Below are 25,885 nucleotides of genomic sequence, written 5' to 3'. Positions count from 1 at the left end.
CTTCCTCCAGCGGAGCTACTGGGTGGGTTTGAACTGCCGAACTTTGGGTTAGCATCTGAGTGCTCAACTGTTGCACCACCAAGCCATCTTACACAACCGTTAGATACTAGTATTATTTTTATCAAGCACTAAACCAGTATCTCCACAGGAAAAACATAGCTGGATGTAAACTGTGAATCAAAATAAGGCGTATTTTCTACATCACTATAGAGATAAGCACAAATCCCTGAGTTCAAATCCCAACCTTGGTATTTCTAGCTGCTTGGCATTGGACAGCTTGCTTAACCGTAGCCTCTCTGAGCATCACTTTCCTTATATTTAAAATGGAAACAATAAAAGCACCTAACACGTGTTCTTGTCAGCCGCCGTCACATTGACTCTGACTTACAACGACCCTGTGTGTTGCAGAGTAGAACTGTGCTCGGTAGGGTTTTCAAGGCTGCGATCTTTCAGAAGCATACACAGAGGTGTGGGAAGTTTGAGTTTCTGTTCAACAAGTCACGCATGGACCTACGTGCCATGGACTGTCGGCTGCTCTTCTTTCCAGCCTCCTTTCTTGTTAGTGCAGGTGCTATGAGGCTACAATTTCACCTTCAATTTAAGGGACTTTGTTTTCCTTGATTTTTCAGAATTCTCCCCTATAAGTCCCCGTTCTTTTCAAAGAGTTCATTAAATGTTCTCTTTCACAATGCGAAAAGCTAAAGACTTTATTACGAAAAAGAAAATCGCTTTCATCTTCTGATGTATTCATTTCTTTTTTTGTTTATTCAGCCATCAGGAAAGCATTTTCTACTTCTACCCAAAGACTTCTCATTAATATAATCACTCTAAATACTGGTGTAACCAAACAAAACTACAGATGCTAACCAGCAAGCAAATGAGACTCATATGTGGGAAAAATGTGGACGACTCAATGGGATATAGAAGCTTCTTTTTTTTCTTTTTAAATTATCTGTAATTAGTGGGAAAGAAAATATGTGGACCATATTAAAAATAAGCTCCTTATTTTTTAGGAAAAAGACCGTCGTAAAGAACAGGAACGCCGTTCCTTTTAATTTACATGAATCGCAATAATTGGGACAGTCAGGATAAACGCAAGGTTCCATCATAAATAATACCACCATCTGCAATAAATGGACGGCTCCCTCTTTGAATAGACACAGCTAAACATTCTCCAACCATATGCTATAAGAGTGGCAAATGCAGTAATTTTAATTCTGCTGTAAATGCTTACATTTATACAGCTCTAAATCCCTCCTGATGTTTGAATCTGATTTTTTTTTTTTCTTCCCCCTTCTCCTTCCATTTTCAAACTGTTTTGGAGGCATAGTAAAAGCCATGTGTACTTTTTGGATCAACAAGATAAACCTGATATACCATTTAGGTTGCAAAGAGCACTGAAGAAAACATCAAGAATGTGATATTCCATAAGAAACAAGCTCAAAGAAGGGCGTGCTGTATGTCACAGTTGGCAAACTAGGGCCTGTGGGCCAAATCCAGCCCACAGACAGTTTTGTATGGCCCGCAAGCTAAGAATATTGGTTACATGTCTAAGCCATTGGAGAAGAAAATCAAAAGAAGAATAATATTTTCTGACAAGTGAAAATTACATGAAATTCAGATTTCAGTGTTCATAAATAAAGTTTTATTGGCACACAGTCACGATCGTTTGTTTACGTTTTGCCTGTGGCTGCTTTCTGTTACAACAGCAGAGTTGAGTATTCGCAGCAGAGACCTAAAACATTTATTCTCTGCCCCTTTACAGAGAAAGTTTGCCAAGTCCTAATCTATACAGCTTTTGAAGTCAAATAGCATGAGCGTAGACACAGCCAAGGTAGATCATCTAAGAAGTTTTTGTCTGGAAGAAAGAGAAAGCAGTGTACGAGTCTACTGGCTCACATACCTGGAAAGAGAGTGATAAGACAGGATGCTGACTGGTTCATCCATTGGCCTCATATTGTCTCAAAGACCTGGATCTTATATCCCACCACTTGGCCAGCCCCATGCTGATTTTGTCCTCTGGGCATATCACGTGTACTTTCGAGATGGCCGAAGCATGAATGGGCAAACTGGTCCCTCATTTGCTTTGGTGGTCCTCTTAGGAGTGAGGGTACTTCTTTCCTAGACGTTCCATCACACCTCTTCTCATTGGCCCAAATTGGCCTGGGCCAGGGTTTCTCAACCTCAGCGCTGTTGACATTTTGGGCCTGATAATTGTTTGTGGTGGGAGCCGTCCTGTGCATTGGCTTAACAAGTTGTTAGTTACTGTCGAGTCAGTTCTATCGCATGGCAACCCCATGTGTGTCAGAGTAGAGCTGTGCTCCACAGGATTTCAATGGCTGAATTTTTTAGAAGTAGACAGCCACGCCTTTGGGTGGATTTGAACCTCCAACCTTTTGATTAGCAGCCAAGTGCATTAACAGTTTTCATTACCCAGGTCCTCCAGTTTTCAGAAACAAGTATGGAAGGAACACAGCCTTGCCCTTGAGTTTAGACCTTCTGACCTCCAGAACTATAAGAGGATAAATTTGAGTGTTTTTTTTTTTTAATTTGGTTGTGGGTTTAATTTTTTAAATAAGCTTATCAAAAAATGAAAAAAAAAAACTTGAGTACAGATAGACTAAATGATCATACAATCCAATTGTAAAATACTGAGGTGCGCATTTCTATTTTTTAATGTGTATATATGTGTGTGTAGATACGTATATTTCCTTCATCCTTCTAGGCTCTTTCAGTACCGTTATTATAAAACGACTGTTTTAACACAATCTCAGGATTTATCAAAATGGCTGGAAGCCTGTTTAGCCCTTGAAAAGGATTACGTTTCCTCCTTTTTAAATCGTTGGGCAAAATTTCCAATAGAATGCAATATTTTACACATATGATGACAAGCAACAGTATGTTTCTTGGAGGATGGATGGTTAGCTGTTTTTGTAGAACCAAATATCATTCTCTGAGAAACCAGGTCAAGTAATGATAGAGTGATAATGGCTGTGAGTAAATCTGTGTTGTTCTAAGCCACTGAGTTTGTAGAAATTTTTTACAGCGTCCATAGGAGACTCATGAACCTTGGCAAGGGGGTACCTTCCCGGAGGAGAACCACCAGCTTGGACACGTCAAGGCTCCCTGTAGAGCTGGGATCTGAGCTGCGTTCCCAGGGTCCAGGGGGTTCAGGAACGAATGCGGGGGAGTCGGCCACCTCGTTGGCCATTTGCCGAGCCTGCCTGCAGGAAATACAAAGGCCATGCATTTGAAACATCCCACGTTAGATTTATAGCTGCCTGGTCGGTATTTCCCCCTGCGCCTACTCCAGGCACCGTTCTCAGGCTAATAAAGCCTGATTCTGGACGTTGTAGAGGATCTGTCTTTAAAAGGCACAGCTCCTTTGCTGGCTTAGAGGAGCTGACTGAGTAGCACCTGAGAGTGATTACAGTGTTCTCCCAGCACAAAAGGGGGTATCCCCCGAGGCTCGCCGGGAGTATAAGTGCCTGCTCTCTTACAGCAGAGTTTCGCTCCTATGAGACTGCAAACCGCACTAGGTGATTCCAGCAAAGGACACTTGGGGTGTGTTCGGAAAAGGCACTAAAATCAAATAATCCATTTATCAAGGTGCTTTTGTTTCAATAAAAAAGAAACGAGGAGCCAGATTTAGCAGAGAGACACTCTGTGTCTGGCGAATGCTAATAAATCACAAATGAGGAGAAAAATCAACCCTGAAATACTCAGGTGGCTCATGTTTCAAGCAAGCTGCGGGGTTGGGAAGCGAAATCCAGTCAGGGTTTACCTGCGGCAGGTGGGGGAAGGCAGGCTCTGTTCCGCAGGAGTCTGAGGTCTCGGGGGCGAACACGAGAGGTCTGATTTAGAATTTGCCAGGGGAATCACGAAAGGAGTCTGCTTCCCTTCATTTCAGATTTTTTTCTCACATGGATGTCACCCAATTTTTTTTTCACATATAGATATCACCCAGTCTTTTTTTTTGCATTCCTGTAGCCTCTTATTCTTAGAAATTTTTTTTACTGTTACTTATCAACATGATGGAAATCATGGTAATGATCATGATGATGGTGATGGTGGTGGTGATGGCGATGGTGATGATGGTGATGGTGGTGGTGATGGTGGTGGTGGTGATGGTGATGATGATGATGGTGATGGTGGTGGTGATGGCGATGGTGATGATGGTGATGGTGGTGGTGATGGTGGTGGTGGTGATGGTGATGATGATGATGGTGATGGTGGTGGTGATGGCGATGGTGATGATGGTGATCGTGGTGGTGATGGCAATGGTGGTGATGGTGATGGTAACGGTGATGATGGTGATGATGATGATGGTGATGAGGATGGTGGTGGTGGTGATGATGGTCATGGTGGTTATGATGGTGATGGTGATGGTGATGATGATGATGGTGGTGATGATGATGATGATGGTGGTACCAACAACTTCTCCTAGATGCTGAGCACTTACCCCATTCTGGGTGCTTTGCTTACTGCTTCAAGTGAGGCAGTTTTAATATTATTACCATTATAGAGGTGAGGGTTCTGAGGCTCAGAAGTCTAAGGTATTTTCAAAACAATAAATAACCCATATCCAGTAAGTGGCGGGACAGAGACTCACTGTTGGATTTTTTCTGACTCCAGGAATGTTCTTAACAACCAGGGTGCGTTTCCTCTTCCTGGCTGAAGATGGTGTTGGTTAAAACCCTTCTCCGGCTTCTTTCTCTTACCTTAGCCAGCCATTTAATTTCTGTGCAAATCAGTCCAATCAGGGTTTCTCAGCTTCGGCACTCGTTTAATTCTTTGTGCGGGGGCTGTCCTGTGCATTGTAAGATGTTTAGCAGCATCCCTGATCTTAACCCACTAGATGCCAGCAGCTCCCAATCTCCAGTTGTGACAACCAAAATACCTCCATATATGGACAGATGTCCTCCTGGGTGGGATGGGTTGACATCCCCCTTGGCTGAGAACCTCCGACTTAGACGACTTAGATGTTCTTTGTGGAAGCATGTTGCATGCTGCGACACCCCACCACACCAGCAACAGGAGTGGCTCCGAGGGGCACAGCTTGGATTCACCCCCCAAAAAGAGGTGAGAAAAGCCAGGTTGATCAAATCTAGCTTTATTAGTGAACTAACAGACAGAGGTCGGTGCCAAGATTCCCAAGACAGACAGCAGTGCTCTTAGTCATCCGGGTAGAGGTCCACACAGGGCAGTGTGGACTTAGTCATCCGGGTAGAGGTCCACACAGGGCAGTGTGGACTTAGTCATCCGGGTAGAGGTCCACGCAGGGCAGTGTGGACTTAGTCATCCGGGTAGAGGTCCACGCAGGGCAGTGTGGACTTAGTCATCCGGGTAGAGGTCCACGCAGGGCAGTGTGGACTTAGTCATCCGGGTAGAGGTCCACGCAGGGCAGTGTGGACTTAGTCATCCGGGTAGAGGTCCACGCAGGGCAGTGTGGACTTAGTCATCCGGGTAGAGGTCCACGCAGGGCAGTGTGGACTTAGTCATCCGGGTAGAGGTCCACGCAGGGCAGTGTGGGGTGTGGGTTTGTATTCCTAGTGTTCATGAGCACGGATTCATGCAAGGGGACCAGGAAAAAGCATGTCTAACCTGTGACGAATGGGCTTGTTTTTGCCCAGTTGCCGTTACCATGGGGTCAGGTGTTTGGTGGTGTTTCCCCGCCCAGGTCAATGTCAGACTAGGTGTGCTGGTTTTCTCTCAGGTCTTATGCAGACAGAGCCCATCTAGTATTGTTCACGCCCTCATACGTACCCTAAAAGTAATTCCACTTTTACCCAGGTATCTCATGGGCACCATGGCTTACACATTTAGAGCAAACACCAGCCATCCCACCTTCCTCGACTGACTTGCCACACCACCCATTCCCAGGCCTGCGCTTTCCCTCCACCAGTTTTTCACTCACAGTGTTCCCATTCTGGAATCCTTGCCTGCTCCTTTTTTTTTTTTTTCTGTTAATTGTAGCAAATATGTGTGTAGTCAAAGCATTTCTTACTTCAACATCTTGTACAATTCAGTGACATTAGTCACATTTATCATGTTGTTTGACCAGCGCCATTATCTGTTTCCAAATGTTTCTATCACCTTTAATGAAGCTCGTTGCCCCTTAAGCAATAACCTTCCCTTTCCCCGTCCCTCCCAGCCCCTGGTGGTGTTGCTGCTATGTGCTGTCTGGTCAGTTCTGACCTATAGTGACCCCATGTGACAGAGAAGAATTCCCTATAGGGTCTCCTAAGCTGTAATCTTTGTAGGAGCAGATCACCAGTCTTTCTCCAGTGGAGCGGCTGGTGGGTTTGAACTGGCAGCCTTTCAGTGAGCAGCCGAGTGCTTAGCCATCTGTGCTACCAGGACTCCTTTCACCCCTGGTAACCACTAATAAACTTTGGTCTCTATACGCTTGCCTGTTCTAGATATCTAGTCTGTATACATTTTTCGGGAGCCGTGGTGGTGCACTGCTTAAAGAATGTGGCTGCTAACCAAAAGGTCAGCAGTTCAAATCCACTAGCCGCTCCTTGGAAACCCTATGGGGCAGTTCTACCCTGTTCTATAGGGTTGCTATAAGTCAGAATCAACTCTACAGCAGTAGGTTATATATATAAAGCTTTTCTATTCTAGCTATTCCAGGGGCATTGTTTCAGATCAGTGAACATTACTCACAGTCCATAATCCTGTCTTGGAGACACTGAGCAGATGAACCAGAATAAGAGGACGATATTTGTCATTGCTCACTGTGTCATGTGGCTGTAGAATAGCTTGCTAGAAGTTATATTTCATATAACTGCTATTACATTTCCTGTAAGTAAGTGCTAGCAAACTATTCTATGGTGCCATGACACAGTGAGCAATGAAAATTCATGTAAGTGAGATCATACAATACCTGTCCTTCTGTGACTGACTGATGTCACTCAGCACTGTGTTTTCAAGGTCCAGGGTCCTACCCCTCCTCAGGTCCCAGCTCAGAGACAATCAGCTCTCTGAATCCATCCCTGGCCAACGCATCCAAAAGGGAGCATCCTGATGAAGGTGATTTATTCTGTGAGCGGAAAGGGGCGTTATCCTCCAGTGATACTCCTTCTGGGTGTTAGACGACACGGACTTGTCCTGTGTCCACTATCTTGGAATCTCAAAAACTCAATTTCCAGGAATGGCTTTGCGGTAGAGTTCTCTGACCAACAACTGACAGAGCGCACAATATTCCCAACACTGGCAGATAAATGCAGATGAAGGAAATGGGTAAATGGGAAGGAAGGCCACAAATGAACTCGCTGTCAGCTTGCAGGCCAGATGCAAGGTGTAGTGTCAACAATTCCCCCGCCACAGCCTTAGGACACCAGATCCAGGCTGTACCACAGGTATTTCAGATCCATGGAGATCACTTAGAGCCTGCAGTCCTGTCTCTGGAAGACACTGAGCAGAGGACCCAGGATAAAAGTACGGTATTTGTCAGTGCTCACTGCATCCCCACGGCCATGGAATGGTTTACTAGCAACCAGGAGATAGAGTTTTAGGGGAAAAAAGACATAGCAAAGGCTGGTCCTTACCTCTGCTTCTGTAATCTGCCAGATCAAGGATTTCTGACATGTGAGATGACTCTCGGTGATGGACGTGGTGTGTGAGCACGCCACGAGGCCCTGCCCAACGCCAGGAGTCACCCAAGTGTGCGTCTGCGTGGTTGGTCACTGAGGGCCCATGGGCGTGACGTGAAATCACCAAGCCTCACAAATGAGCGAGGTATTCCCTCTTCAGTTCTGGTTTGTTTTTGTAAAAAAATATGTAATGCAACATTTGCCAATTCAACATTTTTCAGGTGTGCAATTTAGCAAAATCAATTACGTTCATCATGTTGTTGGGCTATCACCCATGATTTCTGCCAGATTTCCCGTCACCACAAACAAAAGCTCACTGCTTCCTAGACAGTGTCACTTCTGTTTTATTCTAGTTTCATTACAGAGAAAGTCTAGTATTGGCGTCACTGTATCTTTAGCACCTAGCACTTGATAATTTCCCCATTCAACAAAGAGATGACAAGCTCAGAGCCACCAGCAGGTACTAACTGGGACATGTGGTCTTGGTTTTTGATACACGGTGAAAAAACCCGTTGCCCTCGAGTTGATTCTGACTCATAGCGACCCTACAGGACAGAGTAGAACTGCCCCATAGAGTTTCCAAGGAGTGCCTAATGCATTTGAACTGCCGACCTTTTAGTTAGTAGCATAGCTCTTAACTGCTACACCACCAGGGTTTCCTGATATATAGTAGGATTATTTAAACACAATTATTAAGTTATCACAATCAATACATTATTCTAAATGTATTAATTACTAATTAATAAACTTTTTATTTACTTTATGATGGCTAATTATAATTAGTAATTAGAATGTATATGTGACTAACATCATGAAAGTGACGCCTGAGTGTCTGAAGCTCAGGAAACACCACCGTAGGTTGGAGCTATCTTGTGTTCAGAGAGCTGTGCCTGGAGGGGAGGGGATTATGCACATATGTATATGCTCAGTAAATTCTTTTTTTTTTCACTTAGGACAGTAGTTTCAGTGGTTTATTCAGTCTCCATGGATCCAGAAATTCTGGATTCCATGAGAATTTGGAATTCTGTTCTGCATTTTCCCCCTTTTGATTAGGACTCTTCTATAGAATCTTTGATCAAAAAGTTCAGTAATGATAGCCGGGCACCATCCAGTTCTTCTGGTCTCATGGCAAAGGAGGCAGTTGTTCATGGAGGCAGTTAGCCACACATTCCATTTTCTCCTCCTGTTCCTGACTCTCCTTCTCCATCGGTTGCTCAGGTGAATAAAGACCAACGTTTGTGCTTTGGATGGCTGCTTGCAAGCCTTGAGACCCCAGGCACTACCAAAAAGCTAGGAGGTAGAACAGAAGCACGAAACACATTATTAGTATGCTCAGTAAATTCTCGATACGTCTGTCTACCTTCCTGTCTAGCTAGTTAGCTACTGAAACTGAAGCTCCGAGAAGGTATGAATGTGCCCAAGGTCAAATGCCTGGTGAGTACATCAATGCTGGGTCTCTCTGTGGCCAGCCTTCATGGCCTGAGCCACCATACTGGACCCCTCCCTGCTTTACTACGTCTGTCTCTTCTTGACTGAAGTCAAATCTCTCATGTTCTGGAATAATCCAGAAGTAGGTTCAGCAAGAAAGTATGAGCTAGGCATTTTCTGCTCCATGCAAAGGGTCACATGAGAACAAGCCCACTCCATCTTCATGTTATAGAAAATACGTTCTGCACTTGCTTCAAATCAAAAGGTTCATCTTTTAGGCATTTAAAAAATTTTTTTAAGTAAAAAGACAAAAAAGTAGAAAGGAAGGAGTCCTTGTGTGAGGAAGAATGAAGCATGACGAGAAAGCTTGTTGACAAGTGCTTCCTGTGGTGGAAAGTGCCACTCCACAGGTGGGCTTAGGATCCTGTGCTCTGCTTCTTCATCAAGTCCTTGGCCCATTATCTTCTCCTAGCAAATTAGTCACTAAATCTCTGCACTTCAAGGCTTAGGAGTTTTTTTTTGGAGAGAGATGAATAAATGCATGCAAATAAAAGCATTAGATGTGGATATTAGTCCTTTCTTTCTTTTTTTTTTTTTAAACAAAATATCACAAGGTGCTTACATGGTCAATGATTTAGGTCACCCAACCAGAAAGAACCTTTTCTGGAATGCTGTACCTTGGCAAGGTCATTGAAACTACAGTGGCAATCCAGGCCTGAAATGAGCGTGTTCAATGGGAGTGCTGACCCGTCCCCAGAGAGAAAGGGGCAAGCATGCCCTGGTAATTAGGGACCTGGGAACAAGGCGCCAGGCCTGAGAACAGGGAGAATGTTCTTGCTTTGAAAAGCCATCTTGACAATACAAGTCGTTTGGCTGGAGAACCGAAGGCAACTTTGATCTGCCAGCCAGTGTGCCTGCCGGGAAAGGACTAGCGAGCTTCCAGAAGAGAAGGAGGTTGCCCTTATGCTGGATGGGTGGTGCATGCTTCCACTAGAGGGAGGGGAGAAGGGAAGTGTGCAGGTTGGAGCCGAGGAGAGAGAGGACTTCCGTCGTCTTCTCTCTGAGTATATGAATGGAGGCTTGTTTGGATTTTCTGGGCTTGTTTTGAAAAACAAGTGCGAGAAGATGGGCTTTGTGGGGCTGCAAAGTTAGCAGCTGGGTCTTTTTAACGTCTTGTGTGCTGGAGCATATGTTGCTGTACATCGCTGTTGAGTCAGCCCCGACTCATGGCGACCGTAACTGCAACAGAAAACCACATTGCTCGGTCCTGCACCATCTTCACGATCGTTGGTATGTCTGAGTCCACTGTGGCCACTGTTGTAGCCACCCACCTATTTGAGAGGTCCCGTCGATTGTGCTGACCATCTACCAACGGTGATGTCCTTTTCTCCCAAATGGTCTTTCCTGATGATGTGTCCCAAGTAAGTGATGTGAAGTGTCCTGTCGTTGCTCCTGAGTCCTTCTGTCTGTATTTCTTTTAAAACTGACTCGTTTGTTCTTCTGGCAGTCCACGGTATATTCAGTATTCTTCGCCAGCACCACAGTCTGAATGCATCAATTCTTCTGTCTTCTGTTTTCATTGTCCAACATTCACGTGCATATAAGGCGATTGGCAAGACCATGGCTTGGGTTAGGCACACCTTAGTCATCAAAGAGACGTGGAGCTATATAGCAAGTTGTTAGTGCAGCTCTCAGCCATGTACGTAAAAACCCACAGGGAACTTTAGGACGACATTCACACAGGCAGGAGCCTGCTGGCTGTGCTACTATGGATGTATGAAACAGATCAAGAAAGACAGAAAGAAGAGGATGACTCACTGTTGTTTCCTGCCTCAGTGGTGAACTTCTTGCCCCCAGAGTAAGTTGGCTTGATTGGTTGAAAGGTTCTAAATCAGGGGTCTTAAACTCAAATGTACCTGAGGGCCAAGAGGTTATGTCATTGAGCAACATCTGTTGGGTGTAGGGTAACAGCTGGCATTCGGGTACCCAGCACCTCTGTTGTTGCCAGGAGGGCGTAAAGTCTAAGTATTGCCAGTTCCTCCCATGTTTGAAGAGAAGTTGGCTACCCAGGTGCTCCTCAGTTTTAAAATTGGGCTCCAGTTCATAAAAGTCTTTTAAAATACCATAAGGCAAACAGTCCCATCTTCAGGCTTGATGGCGCCCGGTGGTGAGCAGTTTGCAAAGCCGTATCTGAAGAAACTTGGAGGGCAGAGGGCATGCAGTTGAATCATGCCTCAGTGCTGGGCACCCAGGGACCTAAATCCAGGCGGAGCCCAGCCCATGAGTGGTGGGTCAGAGGGACCCAGTGGCATTGGAGCAGGGCTCCCATCCTGTGGAGAGAAGGTGGTATACTTATTTAGCTTGACCTACTCATCTTATCTGGAATAGCCAGCACCAGACACTTTCTCCCCAGCTATGAAGGAGAAGGTTGGGATGGTGGCAACAAGGTAGGGCATTTGTTAGTTAGTGCATCTAAGTCACAGTGGATCCTGGAAATCACTCCATATTCATTCGTAAAGATCTTTCTTCCTCATTCTTCTTTGCTGCTGACAGTGCTCCATTGTGTTTTATTCCTTGTTTTTACTGTAGTTTATCCAACCATCCTCCTATATATGGGCATGTAGGTTGTATAGACTATTTTGCAATTTGAAACAACACAGCAGTGAGTGATCTTGTGTATCTTTGAACTGCCAGAGGTGTACCTTCAGGGTAGATTCCTAGCAATGGGATTGGTGAGTGAAAGACAAATGCATACGTAGTTTTATTAGCTATTGCCAAATTCCCTTCCAGAAGGGGCGGACGACTTTGCATTTTTCAGGGCAGTATGAAAGAGTGCCTGTTGCCTGTCGCTTTGCCAGCAGTGCATTGTTTTACTTTGGCATTTTTGCCAATTTGGTATGTGAGAAATGGTACTCGTTTATGGTTCTCTTTGTCTTTTGAATGTCTTTTCATATATTCACGGGTGATTTTAACATGTTTTTTGGTGAATTATCTGCTCATACTCTTTGCCCATTCTTCTCTCAAATTGTTTTTAATCTGTTTTTCCTCAAATTTCAAGCACTCTCTATATTAGGAATATTAGCCCTTCATTTGTGATATGAATATTTTCATCAAGTTTGTCATTTTTCTTTTGCCTCTGTTTATGGTATTTTTTGTCAAGCAAATTTAAAACAATGTTTTACAGGCAAATTTATCATTTTTTAAATTGCACTTGGGTTTTGAGTCATAATTAGAAAGCTTTTCCCTACACTCAGGTTATAGAAGGATTAATCCATGTTTTCTTCTAGTACTGAAAAGGTTTCATTTTCTTACATTTAGATCACTGATCCATTTGAAGTTTATTCTTGTATATGGTGTGAGGTATGGATCTAATTTTATCTTTTTTCAAAATGGTTAACCAGCTGTCTCAGCACATTTGTTAAGAATCCAGTCTGTGCCTCATGATTTGAGATGCCATCTTTATCACAAACAAAATTTCCCTATATGCTTGGTTATTGATGAATTTTATTCTTTTCCCTTGGTCAGTTTGTCTGTTCATGCGCCAGTACCATTACATGCATTTTAAACTCATGCAAATTATTAATAAAAATGCCCACTCTACTTTTCATGGGTAACTTGCCAGCTTTCTGTTATGTTGAACTATATGAAATTGAAACTATTCAACCACTCTTAACCTACAGAAATGTGAGTTTCATACATTTCAACCTAATGAGAGTCTAATTTGTGGGCTGTGCAGAGTCATTTACTGGCTGATCCCAGAAGAAATATGAGAATTCCAGTCAAGCAAAGTTCAGAATTCCTTTCCCTCATTTTTCAATTACTTGTTGTTGTAGTTGTTAGGTGTTGTCAAGTTGATTCCAACTCATAGTGATGCCTGTACAGCAGAACAGAACACTGCCCTGTCCTGTGCCATCCTCACAGTCATTGCTATGCTCGAGCCCATTGTTGCAGCCACTGTGTCATCCATCTTGTTGAGAGTCTTCCTCTTTTTCTCTGACCATCTACTTTACCAAGCATGACATCCTTCTCCAGGGACTGGAGAACTTGTAGAACTAACATATTTTGAGGAGCCCATTAATAATTCCATCTTTGTCTTCTTTTCCCCCGTTTAGTGATAGAGGGCCGTGGGGTCGCAGACAACATCCAGAGATTCTCCTCGCTGCCTCCCTACCTCCCTGTGAGCTATCATGTCCTCAGAGCAGAGGCCTCCTTCTTCCTAAAGGAAACCAACCAGGACTTCATGCGCAACTCCAGTTTGCAGTCCAGAGTTGAGTCTTTCTTCACCTACAAAGCCAAGCGGGCCCCGATATTAAACGCTAGCTATGGGCCTTTTTCAGTGGAAAAGGTTGTGCCTCTGGACTTGATGTTGACTTCAAACCCTCTAGGCCCAACCAATAAGTTCAGCTTCAACTGGAAACTGAAAGCCTACATCCTGCAGGACAAAGTCTACCTGAGCCGGCCCAAAGTGCAGGTTCTGTTCTACATCGTGGGCCGAGACTGGGATGACCACAGTGCCACGGAGAAGCTGCCGTGCCTGCGGGTGTTTGCTTTCCGAGAGACCCGGGAGGTGCGGGGCAGCTGCCAGCTGAGAGGGGAGCTGGGGCTGTGTGTGGCCGAGCTGGAGCTGCTGCCCGGCTGGTTCAGCGCCCCCATGGTGGTGGCCGGGAGGAAGAAGGCAGTGGAGCAGCCGGACGGGAGCCCGGTGGAGCTCTACTACACCGTGCGGCCGGGGGACGAGCGTGGGGACTGTGCTGTGGGTGACGTCAGGAAAGGCAACGCCATCCGGCCAGGGAAGGACGGGCTGAGCGAAACCACCTCACACCTACAGAGGATCGGCACCGTCAGCCTTTACCGGGCCCAGGCCAGTGCCCAGCTCAGTGAGCTGCGGCTGGACGGCAACGTGGTTATCTGGCTGCCGTCGAGGCCGGTCAAGCAGGGAGACGTGGTCACTGCCTACGTCACTATCGCCAGCAACTCCACTGTGGACCTCTTCATCTTGAGGTACGTGCCCTGGCTGGCCCATGGGTGATCTTTGCCATGCCATGCCAGATGTGGGATTGGACTGAGGCCTGGGGACACATACTCTAGAAGACTTGGTTTCTGCTACCTTAGGGACCCTTCAGATACTCAGTGGAAGCCAGATTACGTCCCTGACCACATGTATGCATAAGCTCCTTTTGTTGTTGTTGTTAGTCGCCATTGAGTTGACTTCAGTTCAGGGTAACCTTATGCGTAACAGAACAAAATCGCTGCCCAGTCCTGGGCTGTCTTCACCATCACTGGTATGCTCCAGTCCATTGTTATAGCTACAGTATCAACCTCACGGAGGGTCTTCGTCTTTTTTGCTGACCTTCTACTTTAGCAACCATGATGTCCTTCTCTAGCAACTGGTCTTTCCTGATGATGTGTCCAAAGAAAGCGAGCCATAGTCCCAGCATCCTTGATTCTAAGGAGCATTCTGGTTGTATTTCTTCTAATGCTGATTTGTTTGTTCTTTTGTCCGTTCTTGGTATATTCAGTACTCTTTGTTCCTCTTACCCTGTGTATTACGAAGATGGGGGAGGGTACAGAAATTGTATGTAAGAGAAGAGAGACTAAACTAAACCAATGACATTCTTTGACCTTGAGTTATCAGATAGGAAGAGGGACTTGGTTTTCCTTTTGCTTTCTGTTCTTTGGTAGACAGCAAGAGAGTTGATGGCATGGCTGAAAGTATATGCTCGGGGGCAAGAGAAGACACAGGCGTATAACATCTCACTCTGGGTCTATGTGTGTTGGAAACCAGGAATGTCGTCCATTCTTGTTATTTGGTGGGGTCAGTGTTGCCAGTGAGTGGGTGGGAAAGCCTCAGTTCCTGAGTACTGCTTGGCAATGATTAAAGAAACCTGCCCAACAGAAAATTATTCAGCAGAGGTATTCCATCTGATATTTAAAAAAAATATATAAAAAACTAAAATAAAACAACAGAACGATCCACTTCCCATCACCATTGGTGGTGCAGCAGACGGTGCCAAAGTTTCAGTAAGACCGCTTGGTACAAAACCAGTTGCCATCTGATTCATGGCAACCTCTTGTGTGTCAGAGTAGAGCTAAGCCTGTAGGGTTTTCAGTGGCTAATTTTTCAAAAGTAGATTGACAGGGTTTTCTTTCTCGGCATCTCTGGGTGGCCTGGAACCTCCTACCTTTTGGTTAGCTGCCGAACACGTTGACCATTTGCGGACGAGTCTGTGTAATGATTCTAATGTTTGGTACAGAAGCGTCTGTTCTCTGAGGCTAAATAATGCTGGAGGAAAATCTCCTTAAAGCAAATCCTGTTTAAATGTGGACCAGAATTTTCTAACAACAAAAAAAGAATAGATTGAGATTTGTTTAAAAAAAAAAGAACCTAAAGATTATGAAAATAAGTTTTTCTACTGTAGTAAAGAAAGACTTAGGTTATAAGTGCCGCTGTGCTGTGGTTGTTTTAGAATAAAAAATGAATTTCATGTGGAATGATTTGCTGGGAAAAATATTTGCAAAAAAGAATAATAAGATGTTATACCATGATTTTATACTTTTATAGTATGTTTATACTGATGGTTTTTTTTTTTTTTTTTTACAAAAAGTGTCCAGAATCTTCAATAAGTTCTCCAAGGTATTTTTTAACCCTTAGGTACTCAAGTAAGTCTCTCCTGAGGTGTCTGTCTGGCTGTCATCCTTATAAATTCTTTTTTTCAATTTTTAAGGGGACATATTTTGCCAGATCCTCATTTTTCAGTGTCCTTGAACTTGATTGGATACAACATCGCTTGCAGGGACCTCAGAAAATCCTACATCCTTTAAAAGATTTCACACTTCACCTTCCCATAGATCCCCACTGCGTTGGCCTTGTAAACATCCAGTAGTCAGGGAGGTGCTGGCCGACCCCGTGGTGGGGAGGGAGAGAGCTTCCTGGCTGTGGCTGAACACGGTGGGTCTGTGTAACTGACAGCAGAGGATAGTAAATACGTAGGTTAACGGGTCTGGGTTTGTTCCCTCCCACACTGGGTGGGGAAATATACTGACCTGGGAGACTTGAATTTATTTCTCAGTAAGTTCCTCAGCTCTCTTATTTCCAAGTCATTCAGTTGTAATATTTTCTGATTTATTTACCCAACTTACATTTGTTCATTACAGATTACAGACTATTACACACCCAGCCATGGCTTTGAAACCGAGACATAAAAGGACATGGGAATGATGGCATTGCTAATAAGTACTGAAATTTTAGAATCCTAATCATCTCCCGTGTCTGCTTAACTGCCCACTTCAGGAAATGCAAGCTCTACTGTTACGTAAAGGTTGGTGGTTCGAATTCACCCAGTGGCTCCGTGAGAGAAAGACCTACAATCTAGGAGATCCTTGGGGCAGTTCTACTCTGTCACATGGAGTCGCTGTGACTTGGAATCGACTCCACGACACACAACAGTGACAACTTTTACCAGGGGTGAATGTGAGCCTGGCCACCTAGGTCCCTAGGTCTGAGGGACTTGGACCTTCCAGCTGCTCCCTGGAAGGAGGAGATGGTCAGACATGGCTCATGGAGATGAGAAACTCTTTTCTTCATTCTTCATCACAAAGACCAGCATGGAGGTGGGGACGGAGATCCTGGAACAAGCTGACTTGAATTCTGATCTTGTGCTGTCCACCTGCTGGCTTTGTGACTTTAGACAACTTATATAACCTCCCTGGGCATCGGTTTCCTCCTCTGTAAAACAGGGATACCCACAGTCCCTACTCCCTAGTGTGGCTGCGAGGGTGCAGTGGGCTTATATCTGTTAGGTGCTTAGAACAGTGTCTGGCACATAACCTCCCCCGCCAAAAAAAAAAACAAAAAACAAACCAGTTGCTATTACGTCGACTCAGACTCGTGGCGCCCCCACGTGTGCTGGAGTCGAACTGTGCTCTATGGGATTTTCAGAGGCTCATTTTTCAGAAGTAGATCTCCAGGCCTTTCTTCCAAGGTGCCTCTGGGTTGACTTGAACCTCCCACCTTTCTGTTAGCAGTCAAGCACATAAACTGTTGCCACCAGCCAGGGACCGTTTTTGAGCACAGAGGATAACGATGGCATGGTTCTGGGTTGTAAGGCTTTGTCACATTAAAGAGTGTTTGTTGTGGACCAAATTGTGTCCCCCAAAAGGATATGTTGGAGTCCTACCTCCTGTAACTGTGAACGTGACCTCGTTTGGACAAATTGGGTTCTTCTTTTGTTATCATTTGGGTCAAACCAGGTCATATTAGAGTAGGGTGGGTCCTAGTCCTAATTCCTTCTTATAAAATGGAGGGCACCCAGTGGGAAGACAGGTGCCATGCGACAACGGAGGCAGACGTCCATAAGCAGCACAGGTGCTCCAAGCTGGCCACCCACCACCAGCAACGGGGAGAAGGCGTGGAACAGCTCCTTTCTCAAAGCCCTCAGAAGGAGTCCCCGTGGCTGATGCCCTGATTTGGGCTTCCAGCCTCCAGAACTATGAGGCAATAAGTTTCTGTTCTTCAAAGCCACCACTTTATAGTGGCAGCCCTGGGAAACTCCCATCTAACAGGGACCCCATGTGTTACAGAGTAGAACTGCCCCCTAGGAAGCCGAGGCGCGTTGTTTAGTGCCATAAATTAGGGCAGAAACTGTCTTCCCTCCCTCCTGGTTCTTCACGTGTCTGTGCAGCCACAGCCCGAAGTCCCAGAAGAGCTGGCTCATCTCGCCTGCTGCTCACCCGGGCCTGGCGTGTGTCTGGGCCCTCACCTCTGACTGTGTGTTTGAAGCAGGTTTCCTTAGGGCTGCAAAGCAGTCACTCATTAGAAACTCCAAGCAAAAGAGTCCCCCAAAGACGTGCACATGAAAGTCCTGGTGTTGCTGGCGTGGAAGATTCAGATAACGGGGGACAGACAAATTACCTGAAGACCAGTCTCCACGGGTCCTTTCTCATCCTTGTGATGGGATTTCAGGGTTAGAGCAGGAGGAGTTAAAGGCTGTAGACGTTTGCGCCTGAGCTGGAGCTGTCTTTCAAAATGATCTTTTGACAACAGGCTGTCAGGTGAAGTTTTGTTCTGTGTGGAGCCTGCCTGCCTGTCTTTCTCCCTGTTGCTCCCCTTCCTGTCTCCTTCTCTTCCTTCCTTTATCTTCCCGCCCCCTCTCTTTTATCCCTCCCACGTGGTAGAATGTAGTTTTTGAATTTTACTATTATTAATCATTTTTATTTTGAAATAATTGTAGACTCATGAGAAGTTGCAAAAATAATACTGTGATCTCCTGTGTGCCCCTTAACCCACTTGGCCCCGTCCCAAGAGCCAAGTGTCCAATGCAAGAGAATCAATTGAAAGTGAAGGATCCTGAATATTTACAAGATGGTTGAGGAAGAGAGAAGACAAGATATTTTGCATTGCGGGTCTTTGATTCCACGTCTCTGGATTTCTGTCGACCTCAAGTAGCTTCCCCGAGTCCTGGCAGCCGGGCCCCAGCTGCCAACCCTTCCCTCAGCAGGAGCTGGCTGATACCTCAACACAATGGACCATTCCACAGAAGCAAAAATATAAATCTCTGTCTCTCTCCTTTTCTGCTCATCCTTGTGGACCTTGTGATGTTCCTCAAGAATAACTGACAATATAACAGCAATTTACAACACTGCGTTGCCTTTGCTGGGTAGGTTTTGTGTGCCGGCTCTGATAATGGAGCCTTCGGGACATATGTCCTAAGAAATGATTTTCTTTCCATTAAAGCACCATGAAGTAAGGAGGTAGTCCTTCGCGAAGGGTGAGGAAGCGGCAGGAGAGAGACTGCGCTGTGCTGAGTGGCCTGTCTTTGACAGCCCTTGCTTTGTGGAGGCAGATCACAAATAAGAGCAGGGTGGTTTTCTCAGCTAGCACCTGGAAGGCACTGTTCCCGTTCTTCCTCGGCCGTTAGATGTGGGACCCAACTTGTCATTAGCTTTGTCCTGGTCTGACTGTGGGTGCCTGCATAGTCATTATTGTTAATGTTCCCCAGCCAAGTCAACACAATGCCGAGGGTACTTAACAGCTTCGGGATGTCCCCAGCATGCTCCAAAATAAATACATAAAAAGGATGATGGGTGGGTGTGGGGAGGACAGACTTTAGAAAGAGGTGCTGAAGTGACTGCCTGAAATACCACAGGCCTTCTGAGACAAGTACTGTTTTTCTAAACAGGGTGAGATTTTGAGGTGGATTAATGTCTAGAACCTGAGTGTACGAGGAAGGAATTCAGGCAGAGTTCAAAGACTGGCTCGCACCTCCAGTAAGGGGGTTCTTTAAGGTCAGTCCTTTACGGGAAGACCAAGGGCCCAACCAGCCCAGCACAAAGGGGAGAGCCATGGATGCCCCTTGGTTGGGGGCGGGGGGAGCTGTGGATTCAGGGAGCAGGTGGCTGCCAACAGATGGGAGCCAGTTATGGGCCCACAAAATGGAATCTCCTTACACAGCCAATTTACAGCCTCACCATTCACAATAGCCAGAAGGTAGAAACAACCCGAGTGTCCATCAGCTGATGAATGGATACACAAAACGTGGACTGTCCATACGATGGTATAGTATTCGATCATAAAAAGAAATGAAGCCTTGATGGATGCTGCAGCATAAGTGAACCTTAAAACATGGTGCTCAGTGAAGGAAGTCACACACAGAGGGCCACACGATTTTGCTTATACGAAATGTCCAGAACGGGCCAATCCAGAGGGACAGAGAGTAGGTTGGTGGCTGTCAGGGGCTGGAGGGTGTGTATGGGGTGAGGAGTGGCCACTAATGGACATGAGTGTTCTTTTTGGAGTGACAAAAATGTTCTGGAATTAGGTAGTGGGGACAGTGGCACAACCTGCAACTGTACTAAACACCAGTGAATCGCACATTAAAGAAATGAAACTGAAAAAAAAAAACCTCGAGAAATGGCGTCTGGCGTAGGAAAGGTTAAATTACCTTGGCCTTCTTTACAGCCTCTAAACTAAAAAACAAAACAAAAATGAAACCTTGCCTATGAGTCAACTTCAACTCATAGTGACCCCACGTGTGTCAGAGTGGAACTGTACTCCACAGGGTTTTCAGTGGCTGATTTTTTGGAATTAGATGGCCGGGACTTTCTTCCAAGGGCACCTTTGGGTGGACTCGAACCTCCAGCCTTTCAGTTAGCAGCCCACTGGTTAACCATTTGTACTACCCACAGACTCCACCTCTAAACTAGCCACACAGCACATATTGAACAAGTTAAAAAAAAAAAAAAATCTAGTCTGTAGAAGCTGTTTCCATCAAATGTTTAACTCCCTCACCCACACTTACAGTATTCTTAGAACCTTTGCCATGGTATAACTTTCCCACTAAAATATCTTTCTCTTATGCTTTCTTTGTCCCATGTCCAATTCAGAAGCCACTTCATTCTTGACTAATGAGAATGTCCGAAGTAGAGACCAGCAGCTTCAATCAGAAGCATAGGCTGAAAGTGGCCGATTGAAATTCCAGTATTGTCCAGCCGGGGGATGTTGATGGGTGACCGGCTGGGGAGGGGCACATGGCAATGCCAAGAGGGCGCTTCAGAGGACCTCAGCCCCCCATAATTGCCATTAGCCAGCCCCTAAACTACCCCAGATCAACACGTAATCTAATGAAAACTGTATATTAGTTACGTAAAAACAGTTCCGAAACAAATATCGGCAAGTTTTGCGTGCTCTCCCCTCATGGAAATCGTGGCACCACCACTGCTGGGGACATCTGTGAATAGGGGCTCACACGCCTTTAATAAAGGGACCAGCTGCTTCTCATTCCCCAAGTCGTTGTTTCCAAGCTAGAAGCCAAGTCCGTTTCCACCAGATCTGCTGGTTTTGAAAGAAGCTGTGGATGGAGATTTCTAAGCACCATCTTCCAACAGAATCCCTTTTCAGACGTCACTGTGAGTAGGCTCCATCCAAGTCATGGCTCAGGGCGGAGGGACAGAGGGAGGGTGCATTAGAGCCCCAGGGCTTCAGTCACAAAGTGCCACAAACTTGGGGGCTTAAAACACCAGAAATCTGTTATTTCACAGTTCTGGAGGCTGGTGTTGGTGCCGTCCATTCTGACCCGTAGCAACCCTACTGGTCGGAGTAGACCTGCTCCATAGGGTCTTCTAGGCTGTAATCTTTATGGGAGTGGATTGACAGGTCTTTTCTCCAGAGCCCCTGAGTGGGCTCAAACCGCCAACCTTTTGGTTAACAGCCGAGCACAAACCGTTGAGCCACCAGGACTCCTTATTTCAAAGGCTTAAAGTCCAAAATTGAGGTGTTGGCAGGACCACACTGTTTTTGAAGTCTCTAGGGGAGTGTCCTTTCCTGACTTTCTGGGCTTCTAGTGGCTCCTGGTGGCACAGTGGTTAAGAGCTCAGCAGCTAACCAAAAGGTCAGCAGTTCGAATCTACCAGCTGCTCCTTGGAAACCCTATGGGGCAGTTGTACTCTGTCCTTTAGGGTCGCTATGAGTCAGATTTGACTCCACAGCAACGGGTTTATTTTTCTGTTGCTTTGTTAAGTGGCTCCTGGCATCCCTTGGCTTGTGGCTGCACCACCTCCAGTCTCCATGTGGCCATCTTCTCCGGGTCTGTCTCAAACCTCCCTCTCTTTTCTGAGGACAACAGTCATTGGATTTAGGGCCTACCTAAGAACCTTTTTTTAAGAACCTTAGCTAATTACATCTGCAAAGACCCTATTTCTAAATAAGGTCACATTCACAGCTTCCTGGTGGAGATATATTCTGGGGGAAAACTACTTAACCCAGTAGAGAGAAAATGGACGACCTGTGTTTCAGAGGCTTCCAGCCCTGACACTCTAGGCTCCTTAGATTTGCTGTGCCCCCTGGCACGAGCAGATGCTCCCTGTGGTCAGAAGACAAAGCCACACTTCAGAAGTCTGACTCATGTGGAATATACAGTCCTCTCCCTGGGATGAGTCTGGACGGCCATGCCCAAGTCCACTCCCCTAATTGCTCAGCACAGCCTGGACGTATGCTCTTATAATTTAATTTCAGGGAGTGTTTTTTTCCCTCATCCCTTTCGTGTCAGAGGATATGAAAGACCCTTGAAGGCCCTTTCCTGATACCTGGCTTGCCTGGGGTAATTGAGGGCTCTTCATTTCCAAGGAGGCATAAACCCACAGGGCCCAGAGGAACCCCTGGGAACAACTTGACTGTCGGTAAACTCATTAGGAGCGGACCCAACAACATTTCTAAGTTTGCATTGACTGCAAATTTGGGGTGAATTCAGAAAAGTCTGGAAACTCCTTTTCCCATACCCTGTCTAGAATGCATTTCCCCTGCTGAACGTCTCCAGAGGAAGGGTTTGTTTTCGTTTTCCTCAGCTCATCGTTTCGAATATGTTTTTCTGGAACAGAGAAAAGGACCGATTTTCTTTCTGCTTGGGAAGAAGCGAAGAAATAATATTTCCTGCCCGTCCCCCACCCGCTCTGCAGCTCCCCACAACACAGCTGGGTTGCCAGGCAGCCCTGCTTCGGCAGTGACTTCACTGTTGTGGGAAACGTTTAAACATAAAATTGACTCCAGCTCTGTGAAAAGAGAGGAGCCAGGGCCCTGCGACCTGGTTCCTGCCTCCTTTGTTCCCTGTGCTTTTGCCCATTTGAAAGTCGTCTGAGTTTTCGAGTTCCCCAGATCACAGCTTTGTCTGTCGCAGAGATTTCACAGGTGCATACGTGGCTTGGCCCACAGTCCCTTCTGCCTGGAAAGGTCTGGGGAGAAGCAGCCAAACCAAGGGGGCAGGTAATAACTGCAGGAACAGCGCTCTGTGTTCCTGTGCACGACGGTGATTTTTAAGTCCTGCTATGCTGGTAAAAAAAAAGTGTGCTTGAATTTAGGGTTCCTAACTATCTGAAATGGGTGCAGAGGCGGTTCTGTGCTAGAAATCTCACCGTCATGTGAGAGACTCAGGTTTGAGTCCCGGCCGGTGCACTTCATGTGCAGCCTGCCTCCACCCACCTGTCAGTGGAGGCTTGTGTTATCATGCTGAACAGGTTATCATGCTGAACAGGTTTTAGTGGAGCTTCCAGGCTAGGATAGCAAGGAAGAAAGGCCTGGAGATCTGCTTCCAAAAAACTGACCAAGAAGAGCCCTGTGGATCACAGCGGTCTGATCTGCAGCCAGTCACGGGGATGGCACAGGCCCGGGCATTGTTTCATTCTGGTGTCCGTGGGGTTGCAATGAGTTTCGGCTGACTCGGCTATTAACAACAAAAACACATGTCTGAAATCTGTAGCATTTATGTCTTGAGATGCCACACAATTCATAAGCTAAATTAAAATTTTAAATTGGGGCAAAAAGGGTATTTATTTCAAAAACATTCTGACTGTATCCCCCCTGCTTAGGATCTTTCTGGAAATCCCATTGTGGCTACAGTTCCCGTTCCCCAGGATCCTAGAGAAGTTGAAGGTACTTGCTGGTGTTGATTCATCCTGTGTGCTCTCCTCAGGGCCAGCTCGTGCTCCAGCCTGCTTCCTGAAGGATGACCAGCGTTTTTAGAATGGAGGGTGCTGGAAATGGAGACATCAGGAAAACAGGAGAAGGAGGTGGTGTTGGAGGGACTTACAGAGAAAATAAAAAAACAAAACCCATTGCCGTCCAGTCGATATCAACTCATGGTGACCCCATGTGTACAGAGTAAAGCTCCACGGGGTTTTCATGGCTGTCACCTTTCGGAAGCAGATCACCAGGCCCCTCTTCAGAGGCACCTCTGAGTGAAGTTACGCCTCCAACTTTTTGGTTAGCAGCTGAGCATATTAATCCCATGCACCACCCAGGGACCCTAGAAGAGAGAAAGGAGGCCCGGCTCTCGGCCACTTTCCCAGGGCCTGGCCATCTTACTCCCCCAGGCTGGATCCCTCTGGTCTCTCTCTCCCCCTCTTTCCTCCAGGGTCGGATACACTTTCTCAAGGCCTGGCCTTCTTACCTTAGTTTAACTTACTTCACCTAGAACTTTCGTCCCCAGTCTCCTATCTTGGGAACCTCCCACTGGAGGGAACCAGGGTGCTCAGACCTACACTGTGGCCGTCTCTCAGATGGAACTGCTTCTGAGGGTGTCTGTCAAGTTGATTCCAACTCGTGGAGGCTCTGTGTGGGTCACAGTAGAGCTGTGCTCCTTAGAGTTTCCAGTGGCTCCTTTTTCAGAAGCTGGCCTTTCGCCAGGCCTCTCTCCCAAGGTGCCTCGGGGTAGGTTTAAACCATGAGCCATTTGGTTATTAGCACAACGCTTAACTGTTTGTGCTACCCACCAGAAAACCAAACCCGTTGCTGTGGAGTGATTCCAACTCATAGCGACCCTACAGGACAAACTAGAACCACCGCCCCAGGGTTTCCAAGGAGCAACTGGTGGATTTGAACTGCTGACCTTTTGGTTAGAAGCCGGGCTCTTAACCACTATGCCACCAGGGCTCCTGGTGTTACTGAGGGACTCCATAATAATTGATCTTTATCCCAACTGTGTTTCTTATTACTCCACAATTCTTCTCAAGATCCAAACCATGAAAAGAGCATATTACACTCATTTCCGTAAAGAATGGAATAGCATAGCAAAACGGTAAAGTACAGAGTCAAACTCTTGACTTTTGATTTGGACAAAAAGAATTGGAAAGTTAACCCGTGTTAGAAGCAGGCTTCTTCTTGTTCCAAAGATTAGGTAAAGGTTTCTGAAATTGAGGGGAAAGTGAACAAAAGTGTCAGGTGGGAGGTGGAAGAAGTTAAGTGCTGGTGGGACCCTGAGAGGGGTCTTAAACTCTAAACCAGTGGCATCACCAAAGAGGTACGGGGGTGTGGGCCACATCCCATGGTGCTGTCAGAAGGGTGACATCTAAAGGACCCCAGGGTCAGTGGTGGCTGGTGAGCTGGCACTACAGGGGGAGGGGCCGCCAAGGCAGTGATGTCACGAGGGCTGGTGTCACCTGTCACCCAGTGCCCTAACTCCTCACCACCCTGTCACCTGCCAGTCAGGGTGCGGGCAGCTGGGTGTGGCGCCCACCATTGGAAAGAGAGGAGGGTCCCCGCCTTGGCCAGTGGGAGAGGGGAGGAGCTAGGGAGCCATGGGGTGGGGCAGGAGGGCAGGGTTCCCCGGCAGGGGGTAACACCATGAGTAACCCCACTGGGTGAAACCAACCCTAGTGACGTCACTGCTCTAAATCCCAGAGATATAGAAAACCCCAGAGCAGTGGGTATCTCTTCCCTGCCTCTGGATAAAGCCCAGAGAGAAGCAAGATCTCAGAGTTTTCCTGATGGGAAAAGAGCAGTAGGGTGGATATGGCTGAGAGATGTACAGGCTCAAAGGTCTTAAAATCCTAGAGGAACCCTAAAACCATGACCCCCGGACACCTGCTAACGCAGAACTGAGGCCGTTCTTGAAGTCCACCTTTCAGCCAAAGAACAGACAGGCCTATGGAACAAACAAGAACACACATGGGGAATGTGCTTCTTAGTGTAATCAAGTACACCAGGCCAAATGGGCAATACCTGCCCAAAAGCAAAGACAAGAAGGCAGGAAACGACAAGAAAACTGGACAAATGGACACAGGGAACCAGGGTAGGAAGGGAAGGGGGCAGAGTGCTGACACATTGCGAGGGTTGCAACCAATGTCACAAAACAATTTGTGTATAGATTTTTTTAAGGAGAAACTAATTTGTGCTGTAAACTTTCATCCAAAACACAGTAAATAAAAAAAAAGAATATAAGCTGCAAGAAAAAAAATTAAAAATGTCTTAAAACCAAAATACCAGTTGCTTTCGAGTTGACTTCGACTCACGGTGACCCCGTGTGTGTCAGAGGAGAACTGTGCTCCACAGGGTTTGCGATGCTGGTTTTTCAGAAGCAGATCACCAGGCCTTT

At 46.1% G+C, this 25,885-nt stretch overlaps 1 protein-coding gene across 2 annotated transcripts in view; it reads left to right on the top strand.

Annotated features, from left to right (window-relative positions):
- Positions 1 to 25,885, top strand: part of TMEM132C (transmembrane protein 132C) — a 354,656-nt gene that overhangs the window by 115,904 nt on the left and 212,867 nt on the right. Inside the window, exons 1-2 of one of the 2 annotated variants that reach the window (XM_049866225.1) lie at positions 9,339 to 10,447; positions 13,139 to 14,027. In XM_049866225.1, the coding sequence (XP_049722182.1) occupies position 10,447; positions 13,139 to 14,027 (890 nt within the window). In that variant the 5' untranslated portion in view covers positions 9,339 to 10,446. Of the gene's footprint in view, positions 1 to 9,338; positions 10,448 to 13,138; positions 14,028 to 25,885 lie in introns of those variants that run through there. The other variant, XM_049866224.1, reaches the window with a different exon arrangement.

This window comes from Elephas maximus, chromosome 22 (assembly GCF_024166365.1).
Source record: "Elephas maximus indicus isolate mEleMax1 chromosome 22, mEleMax1 primary haplotype, whole genome shotgun sequence".
NCBI classification, from domain to species: domain Eukaryota; kingdom Metazoa; phylum Chordata; class Mammalia; order Proboscidea; family Elephantidae; genus Elephas; species Elephas maximus.
Note: the sequence above shows the minus strand (reverse complement) of the source record. Positions and strands in the feature narration are given on the sequence as shown.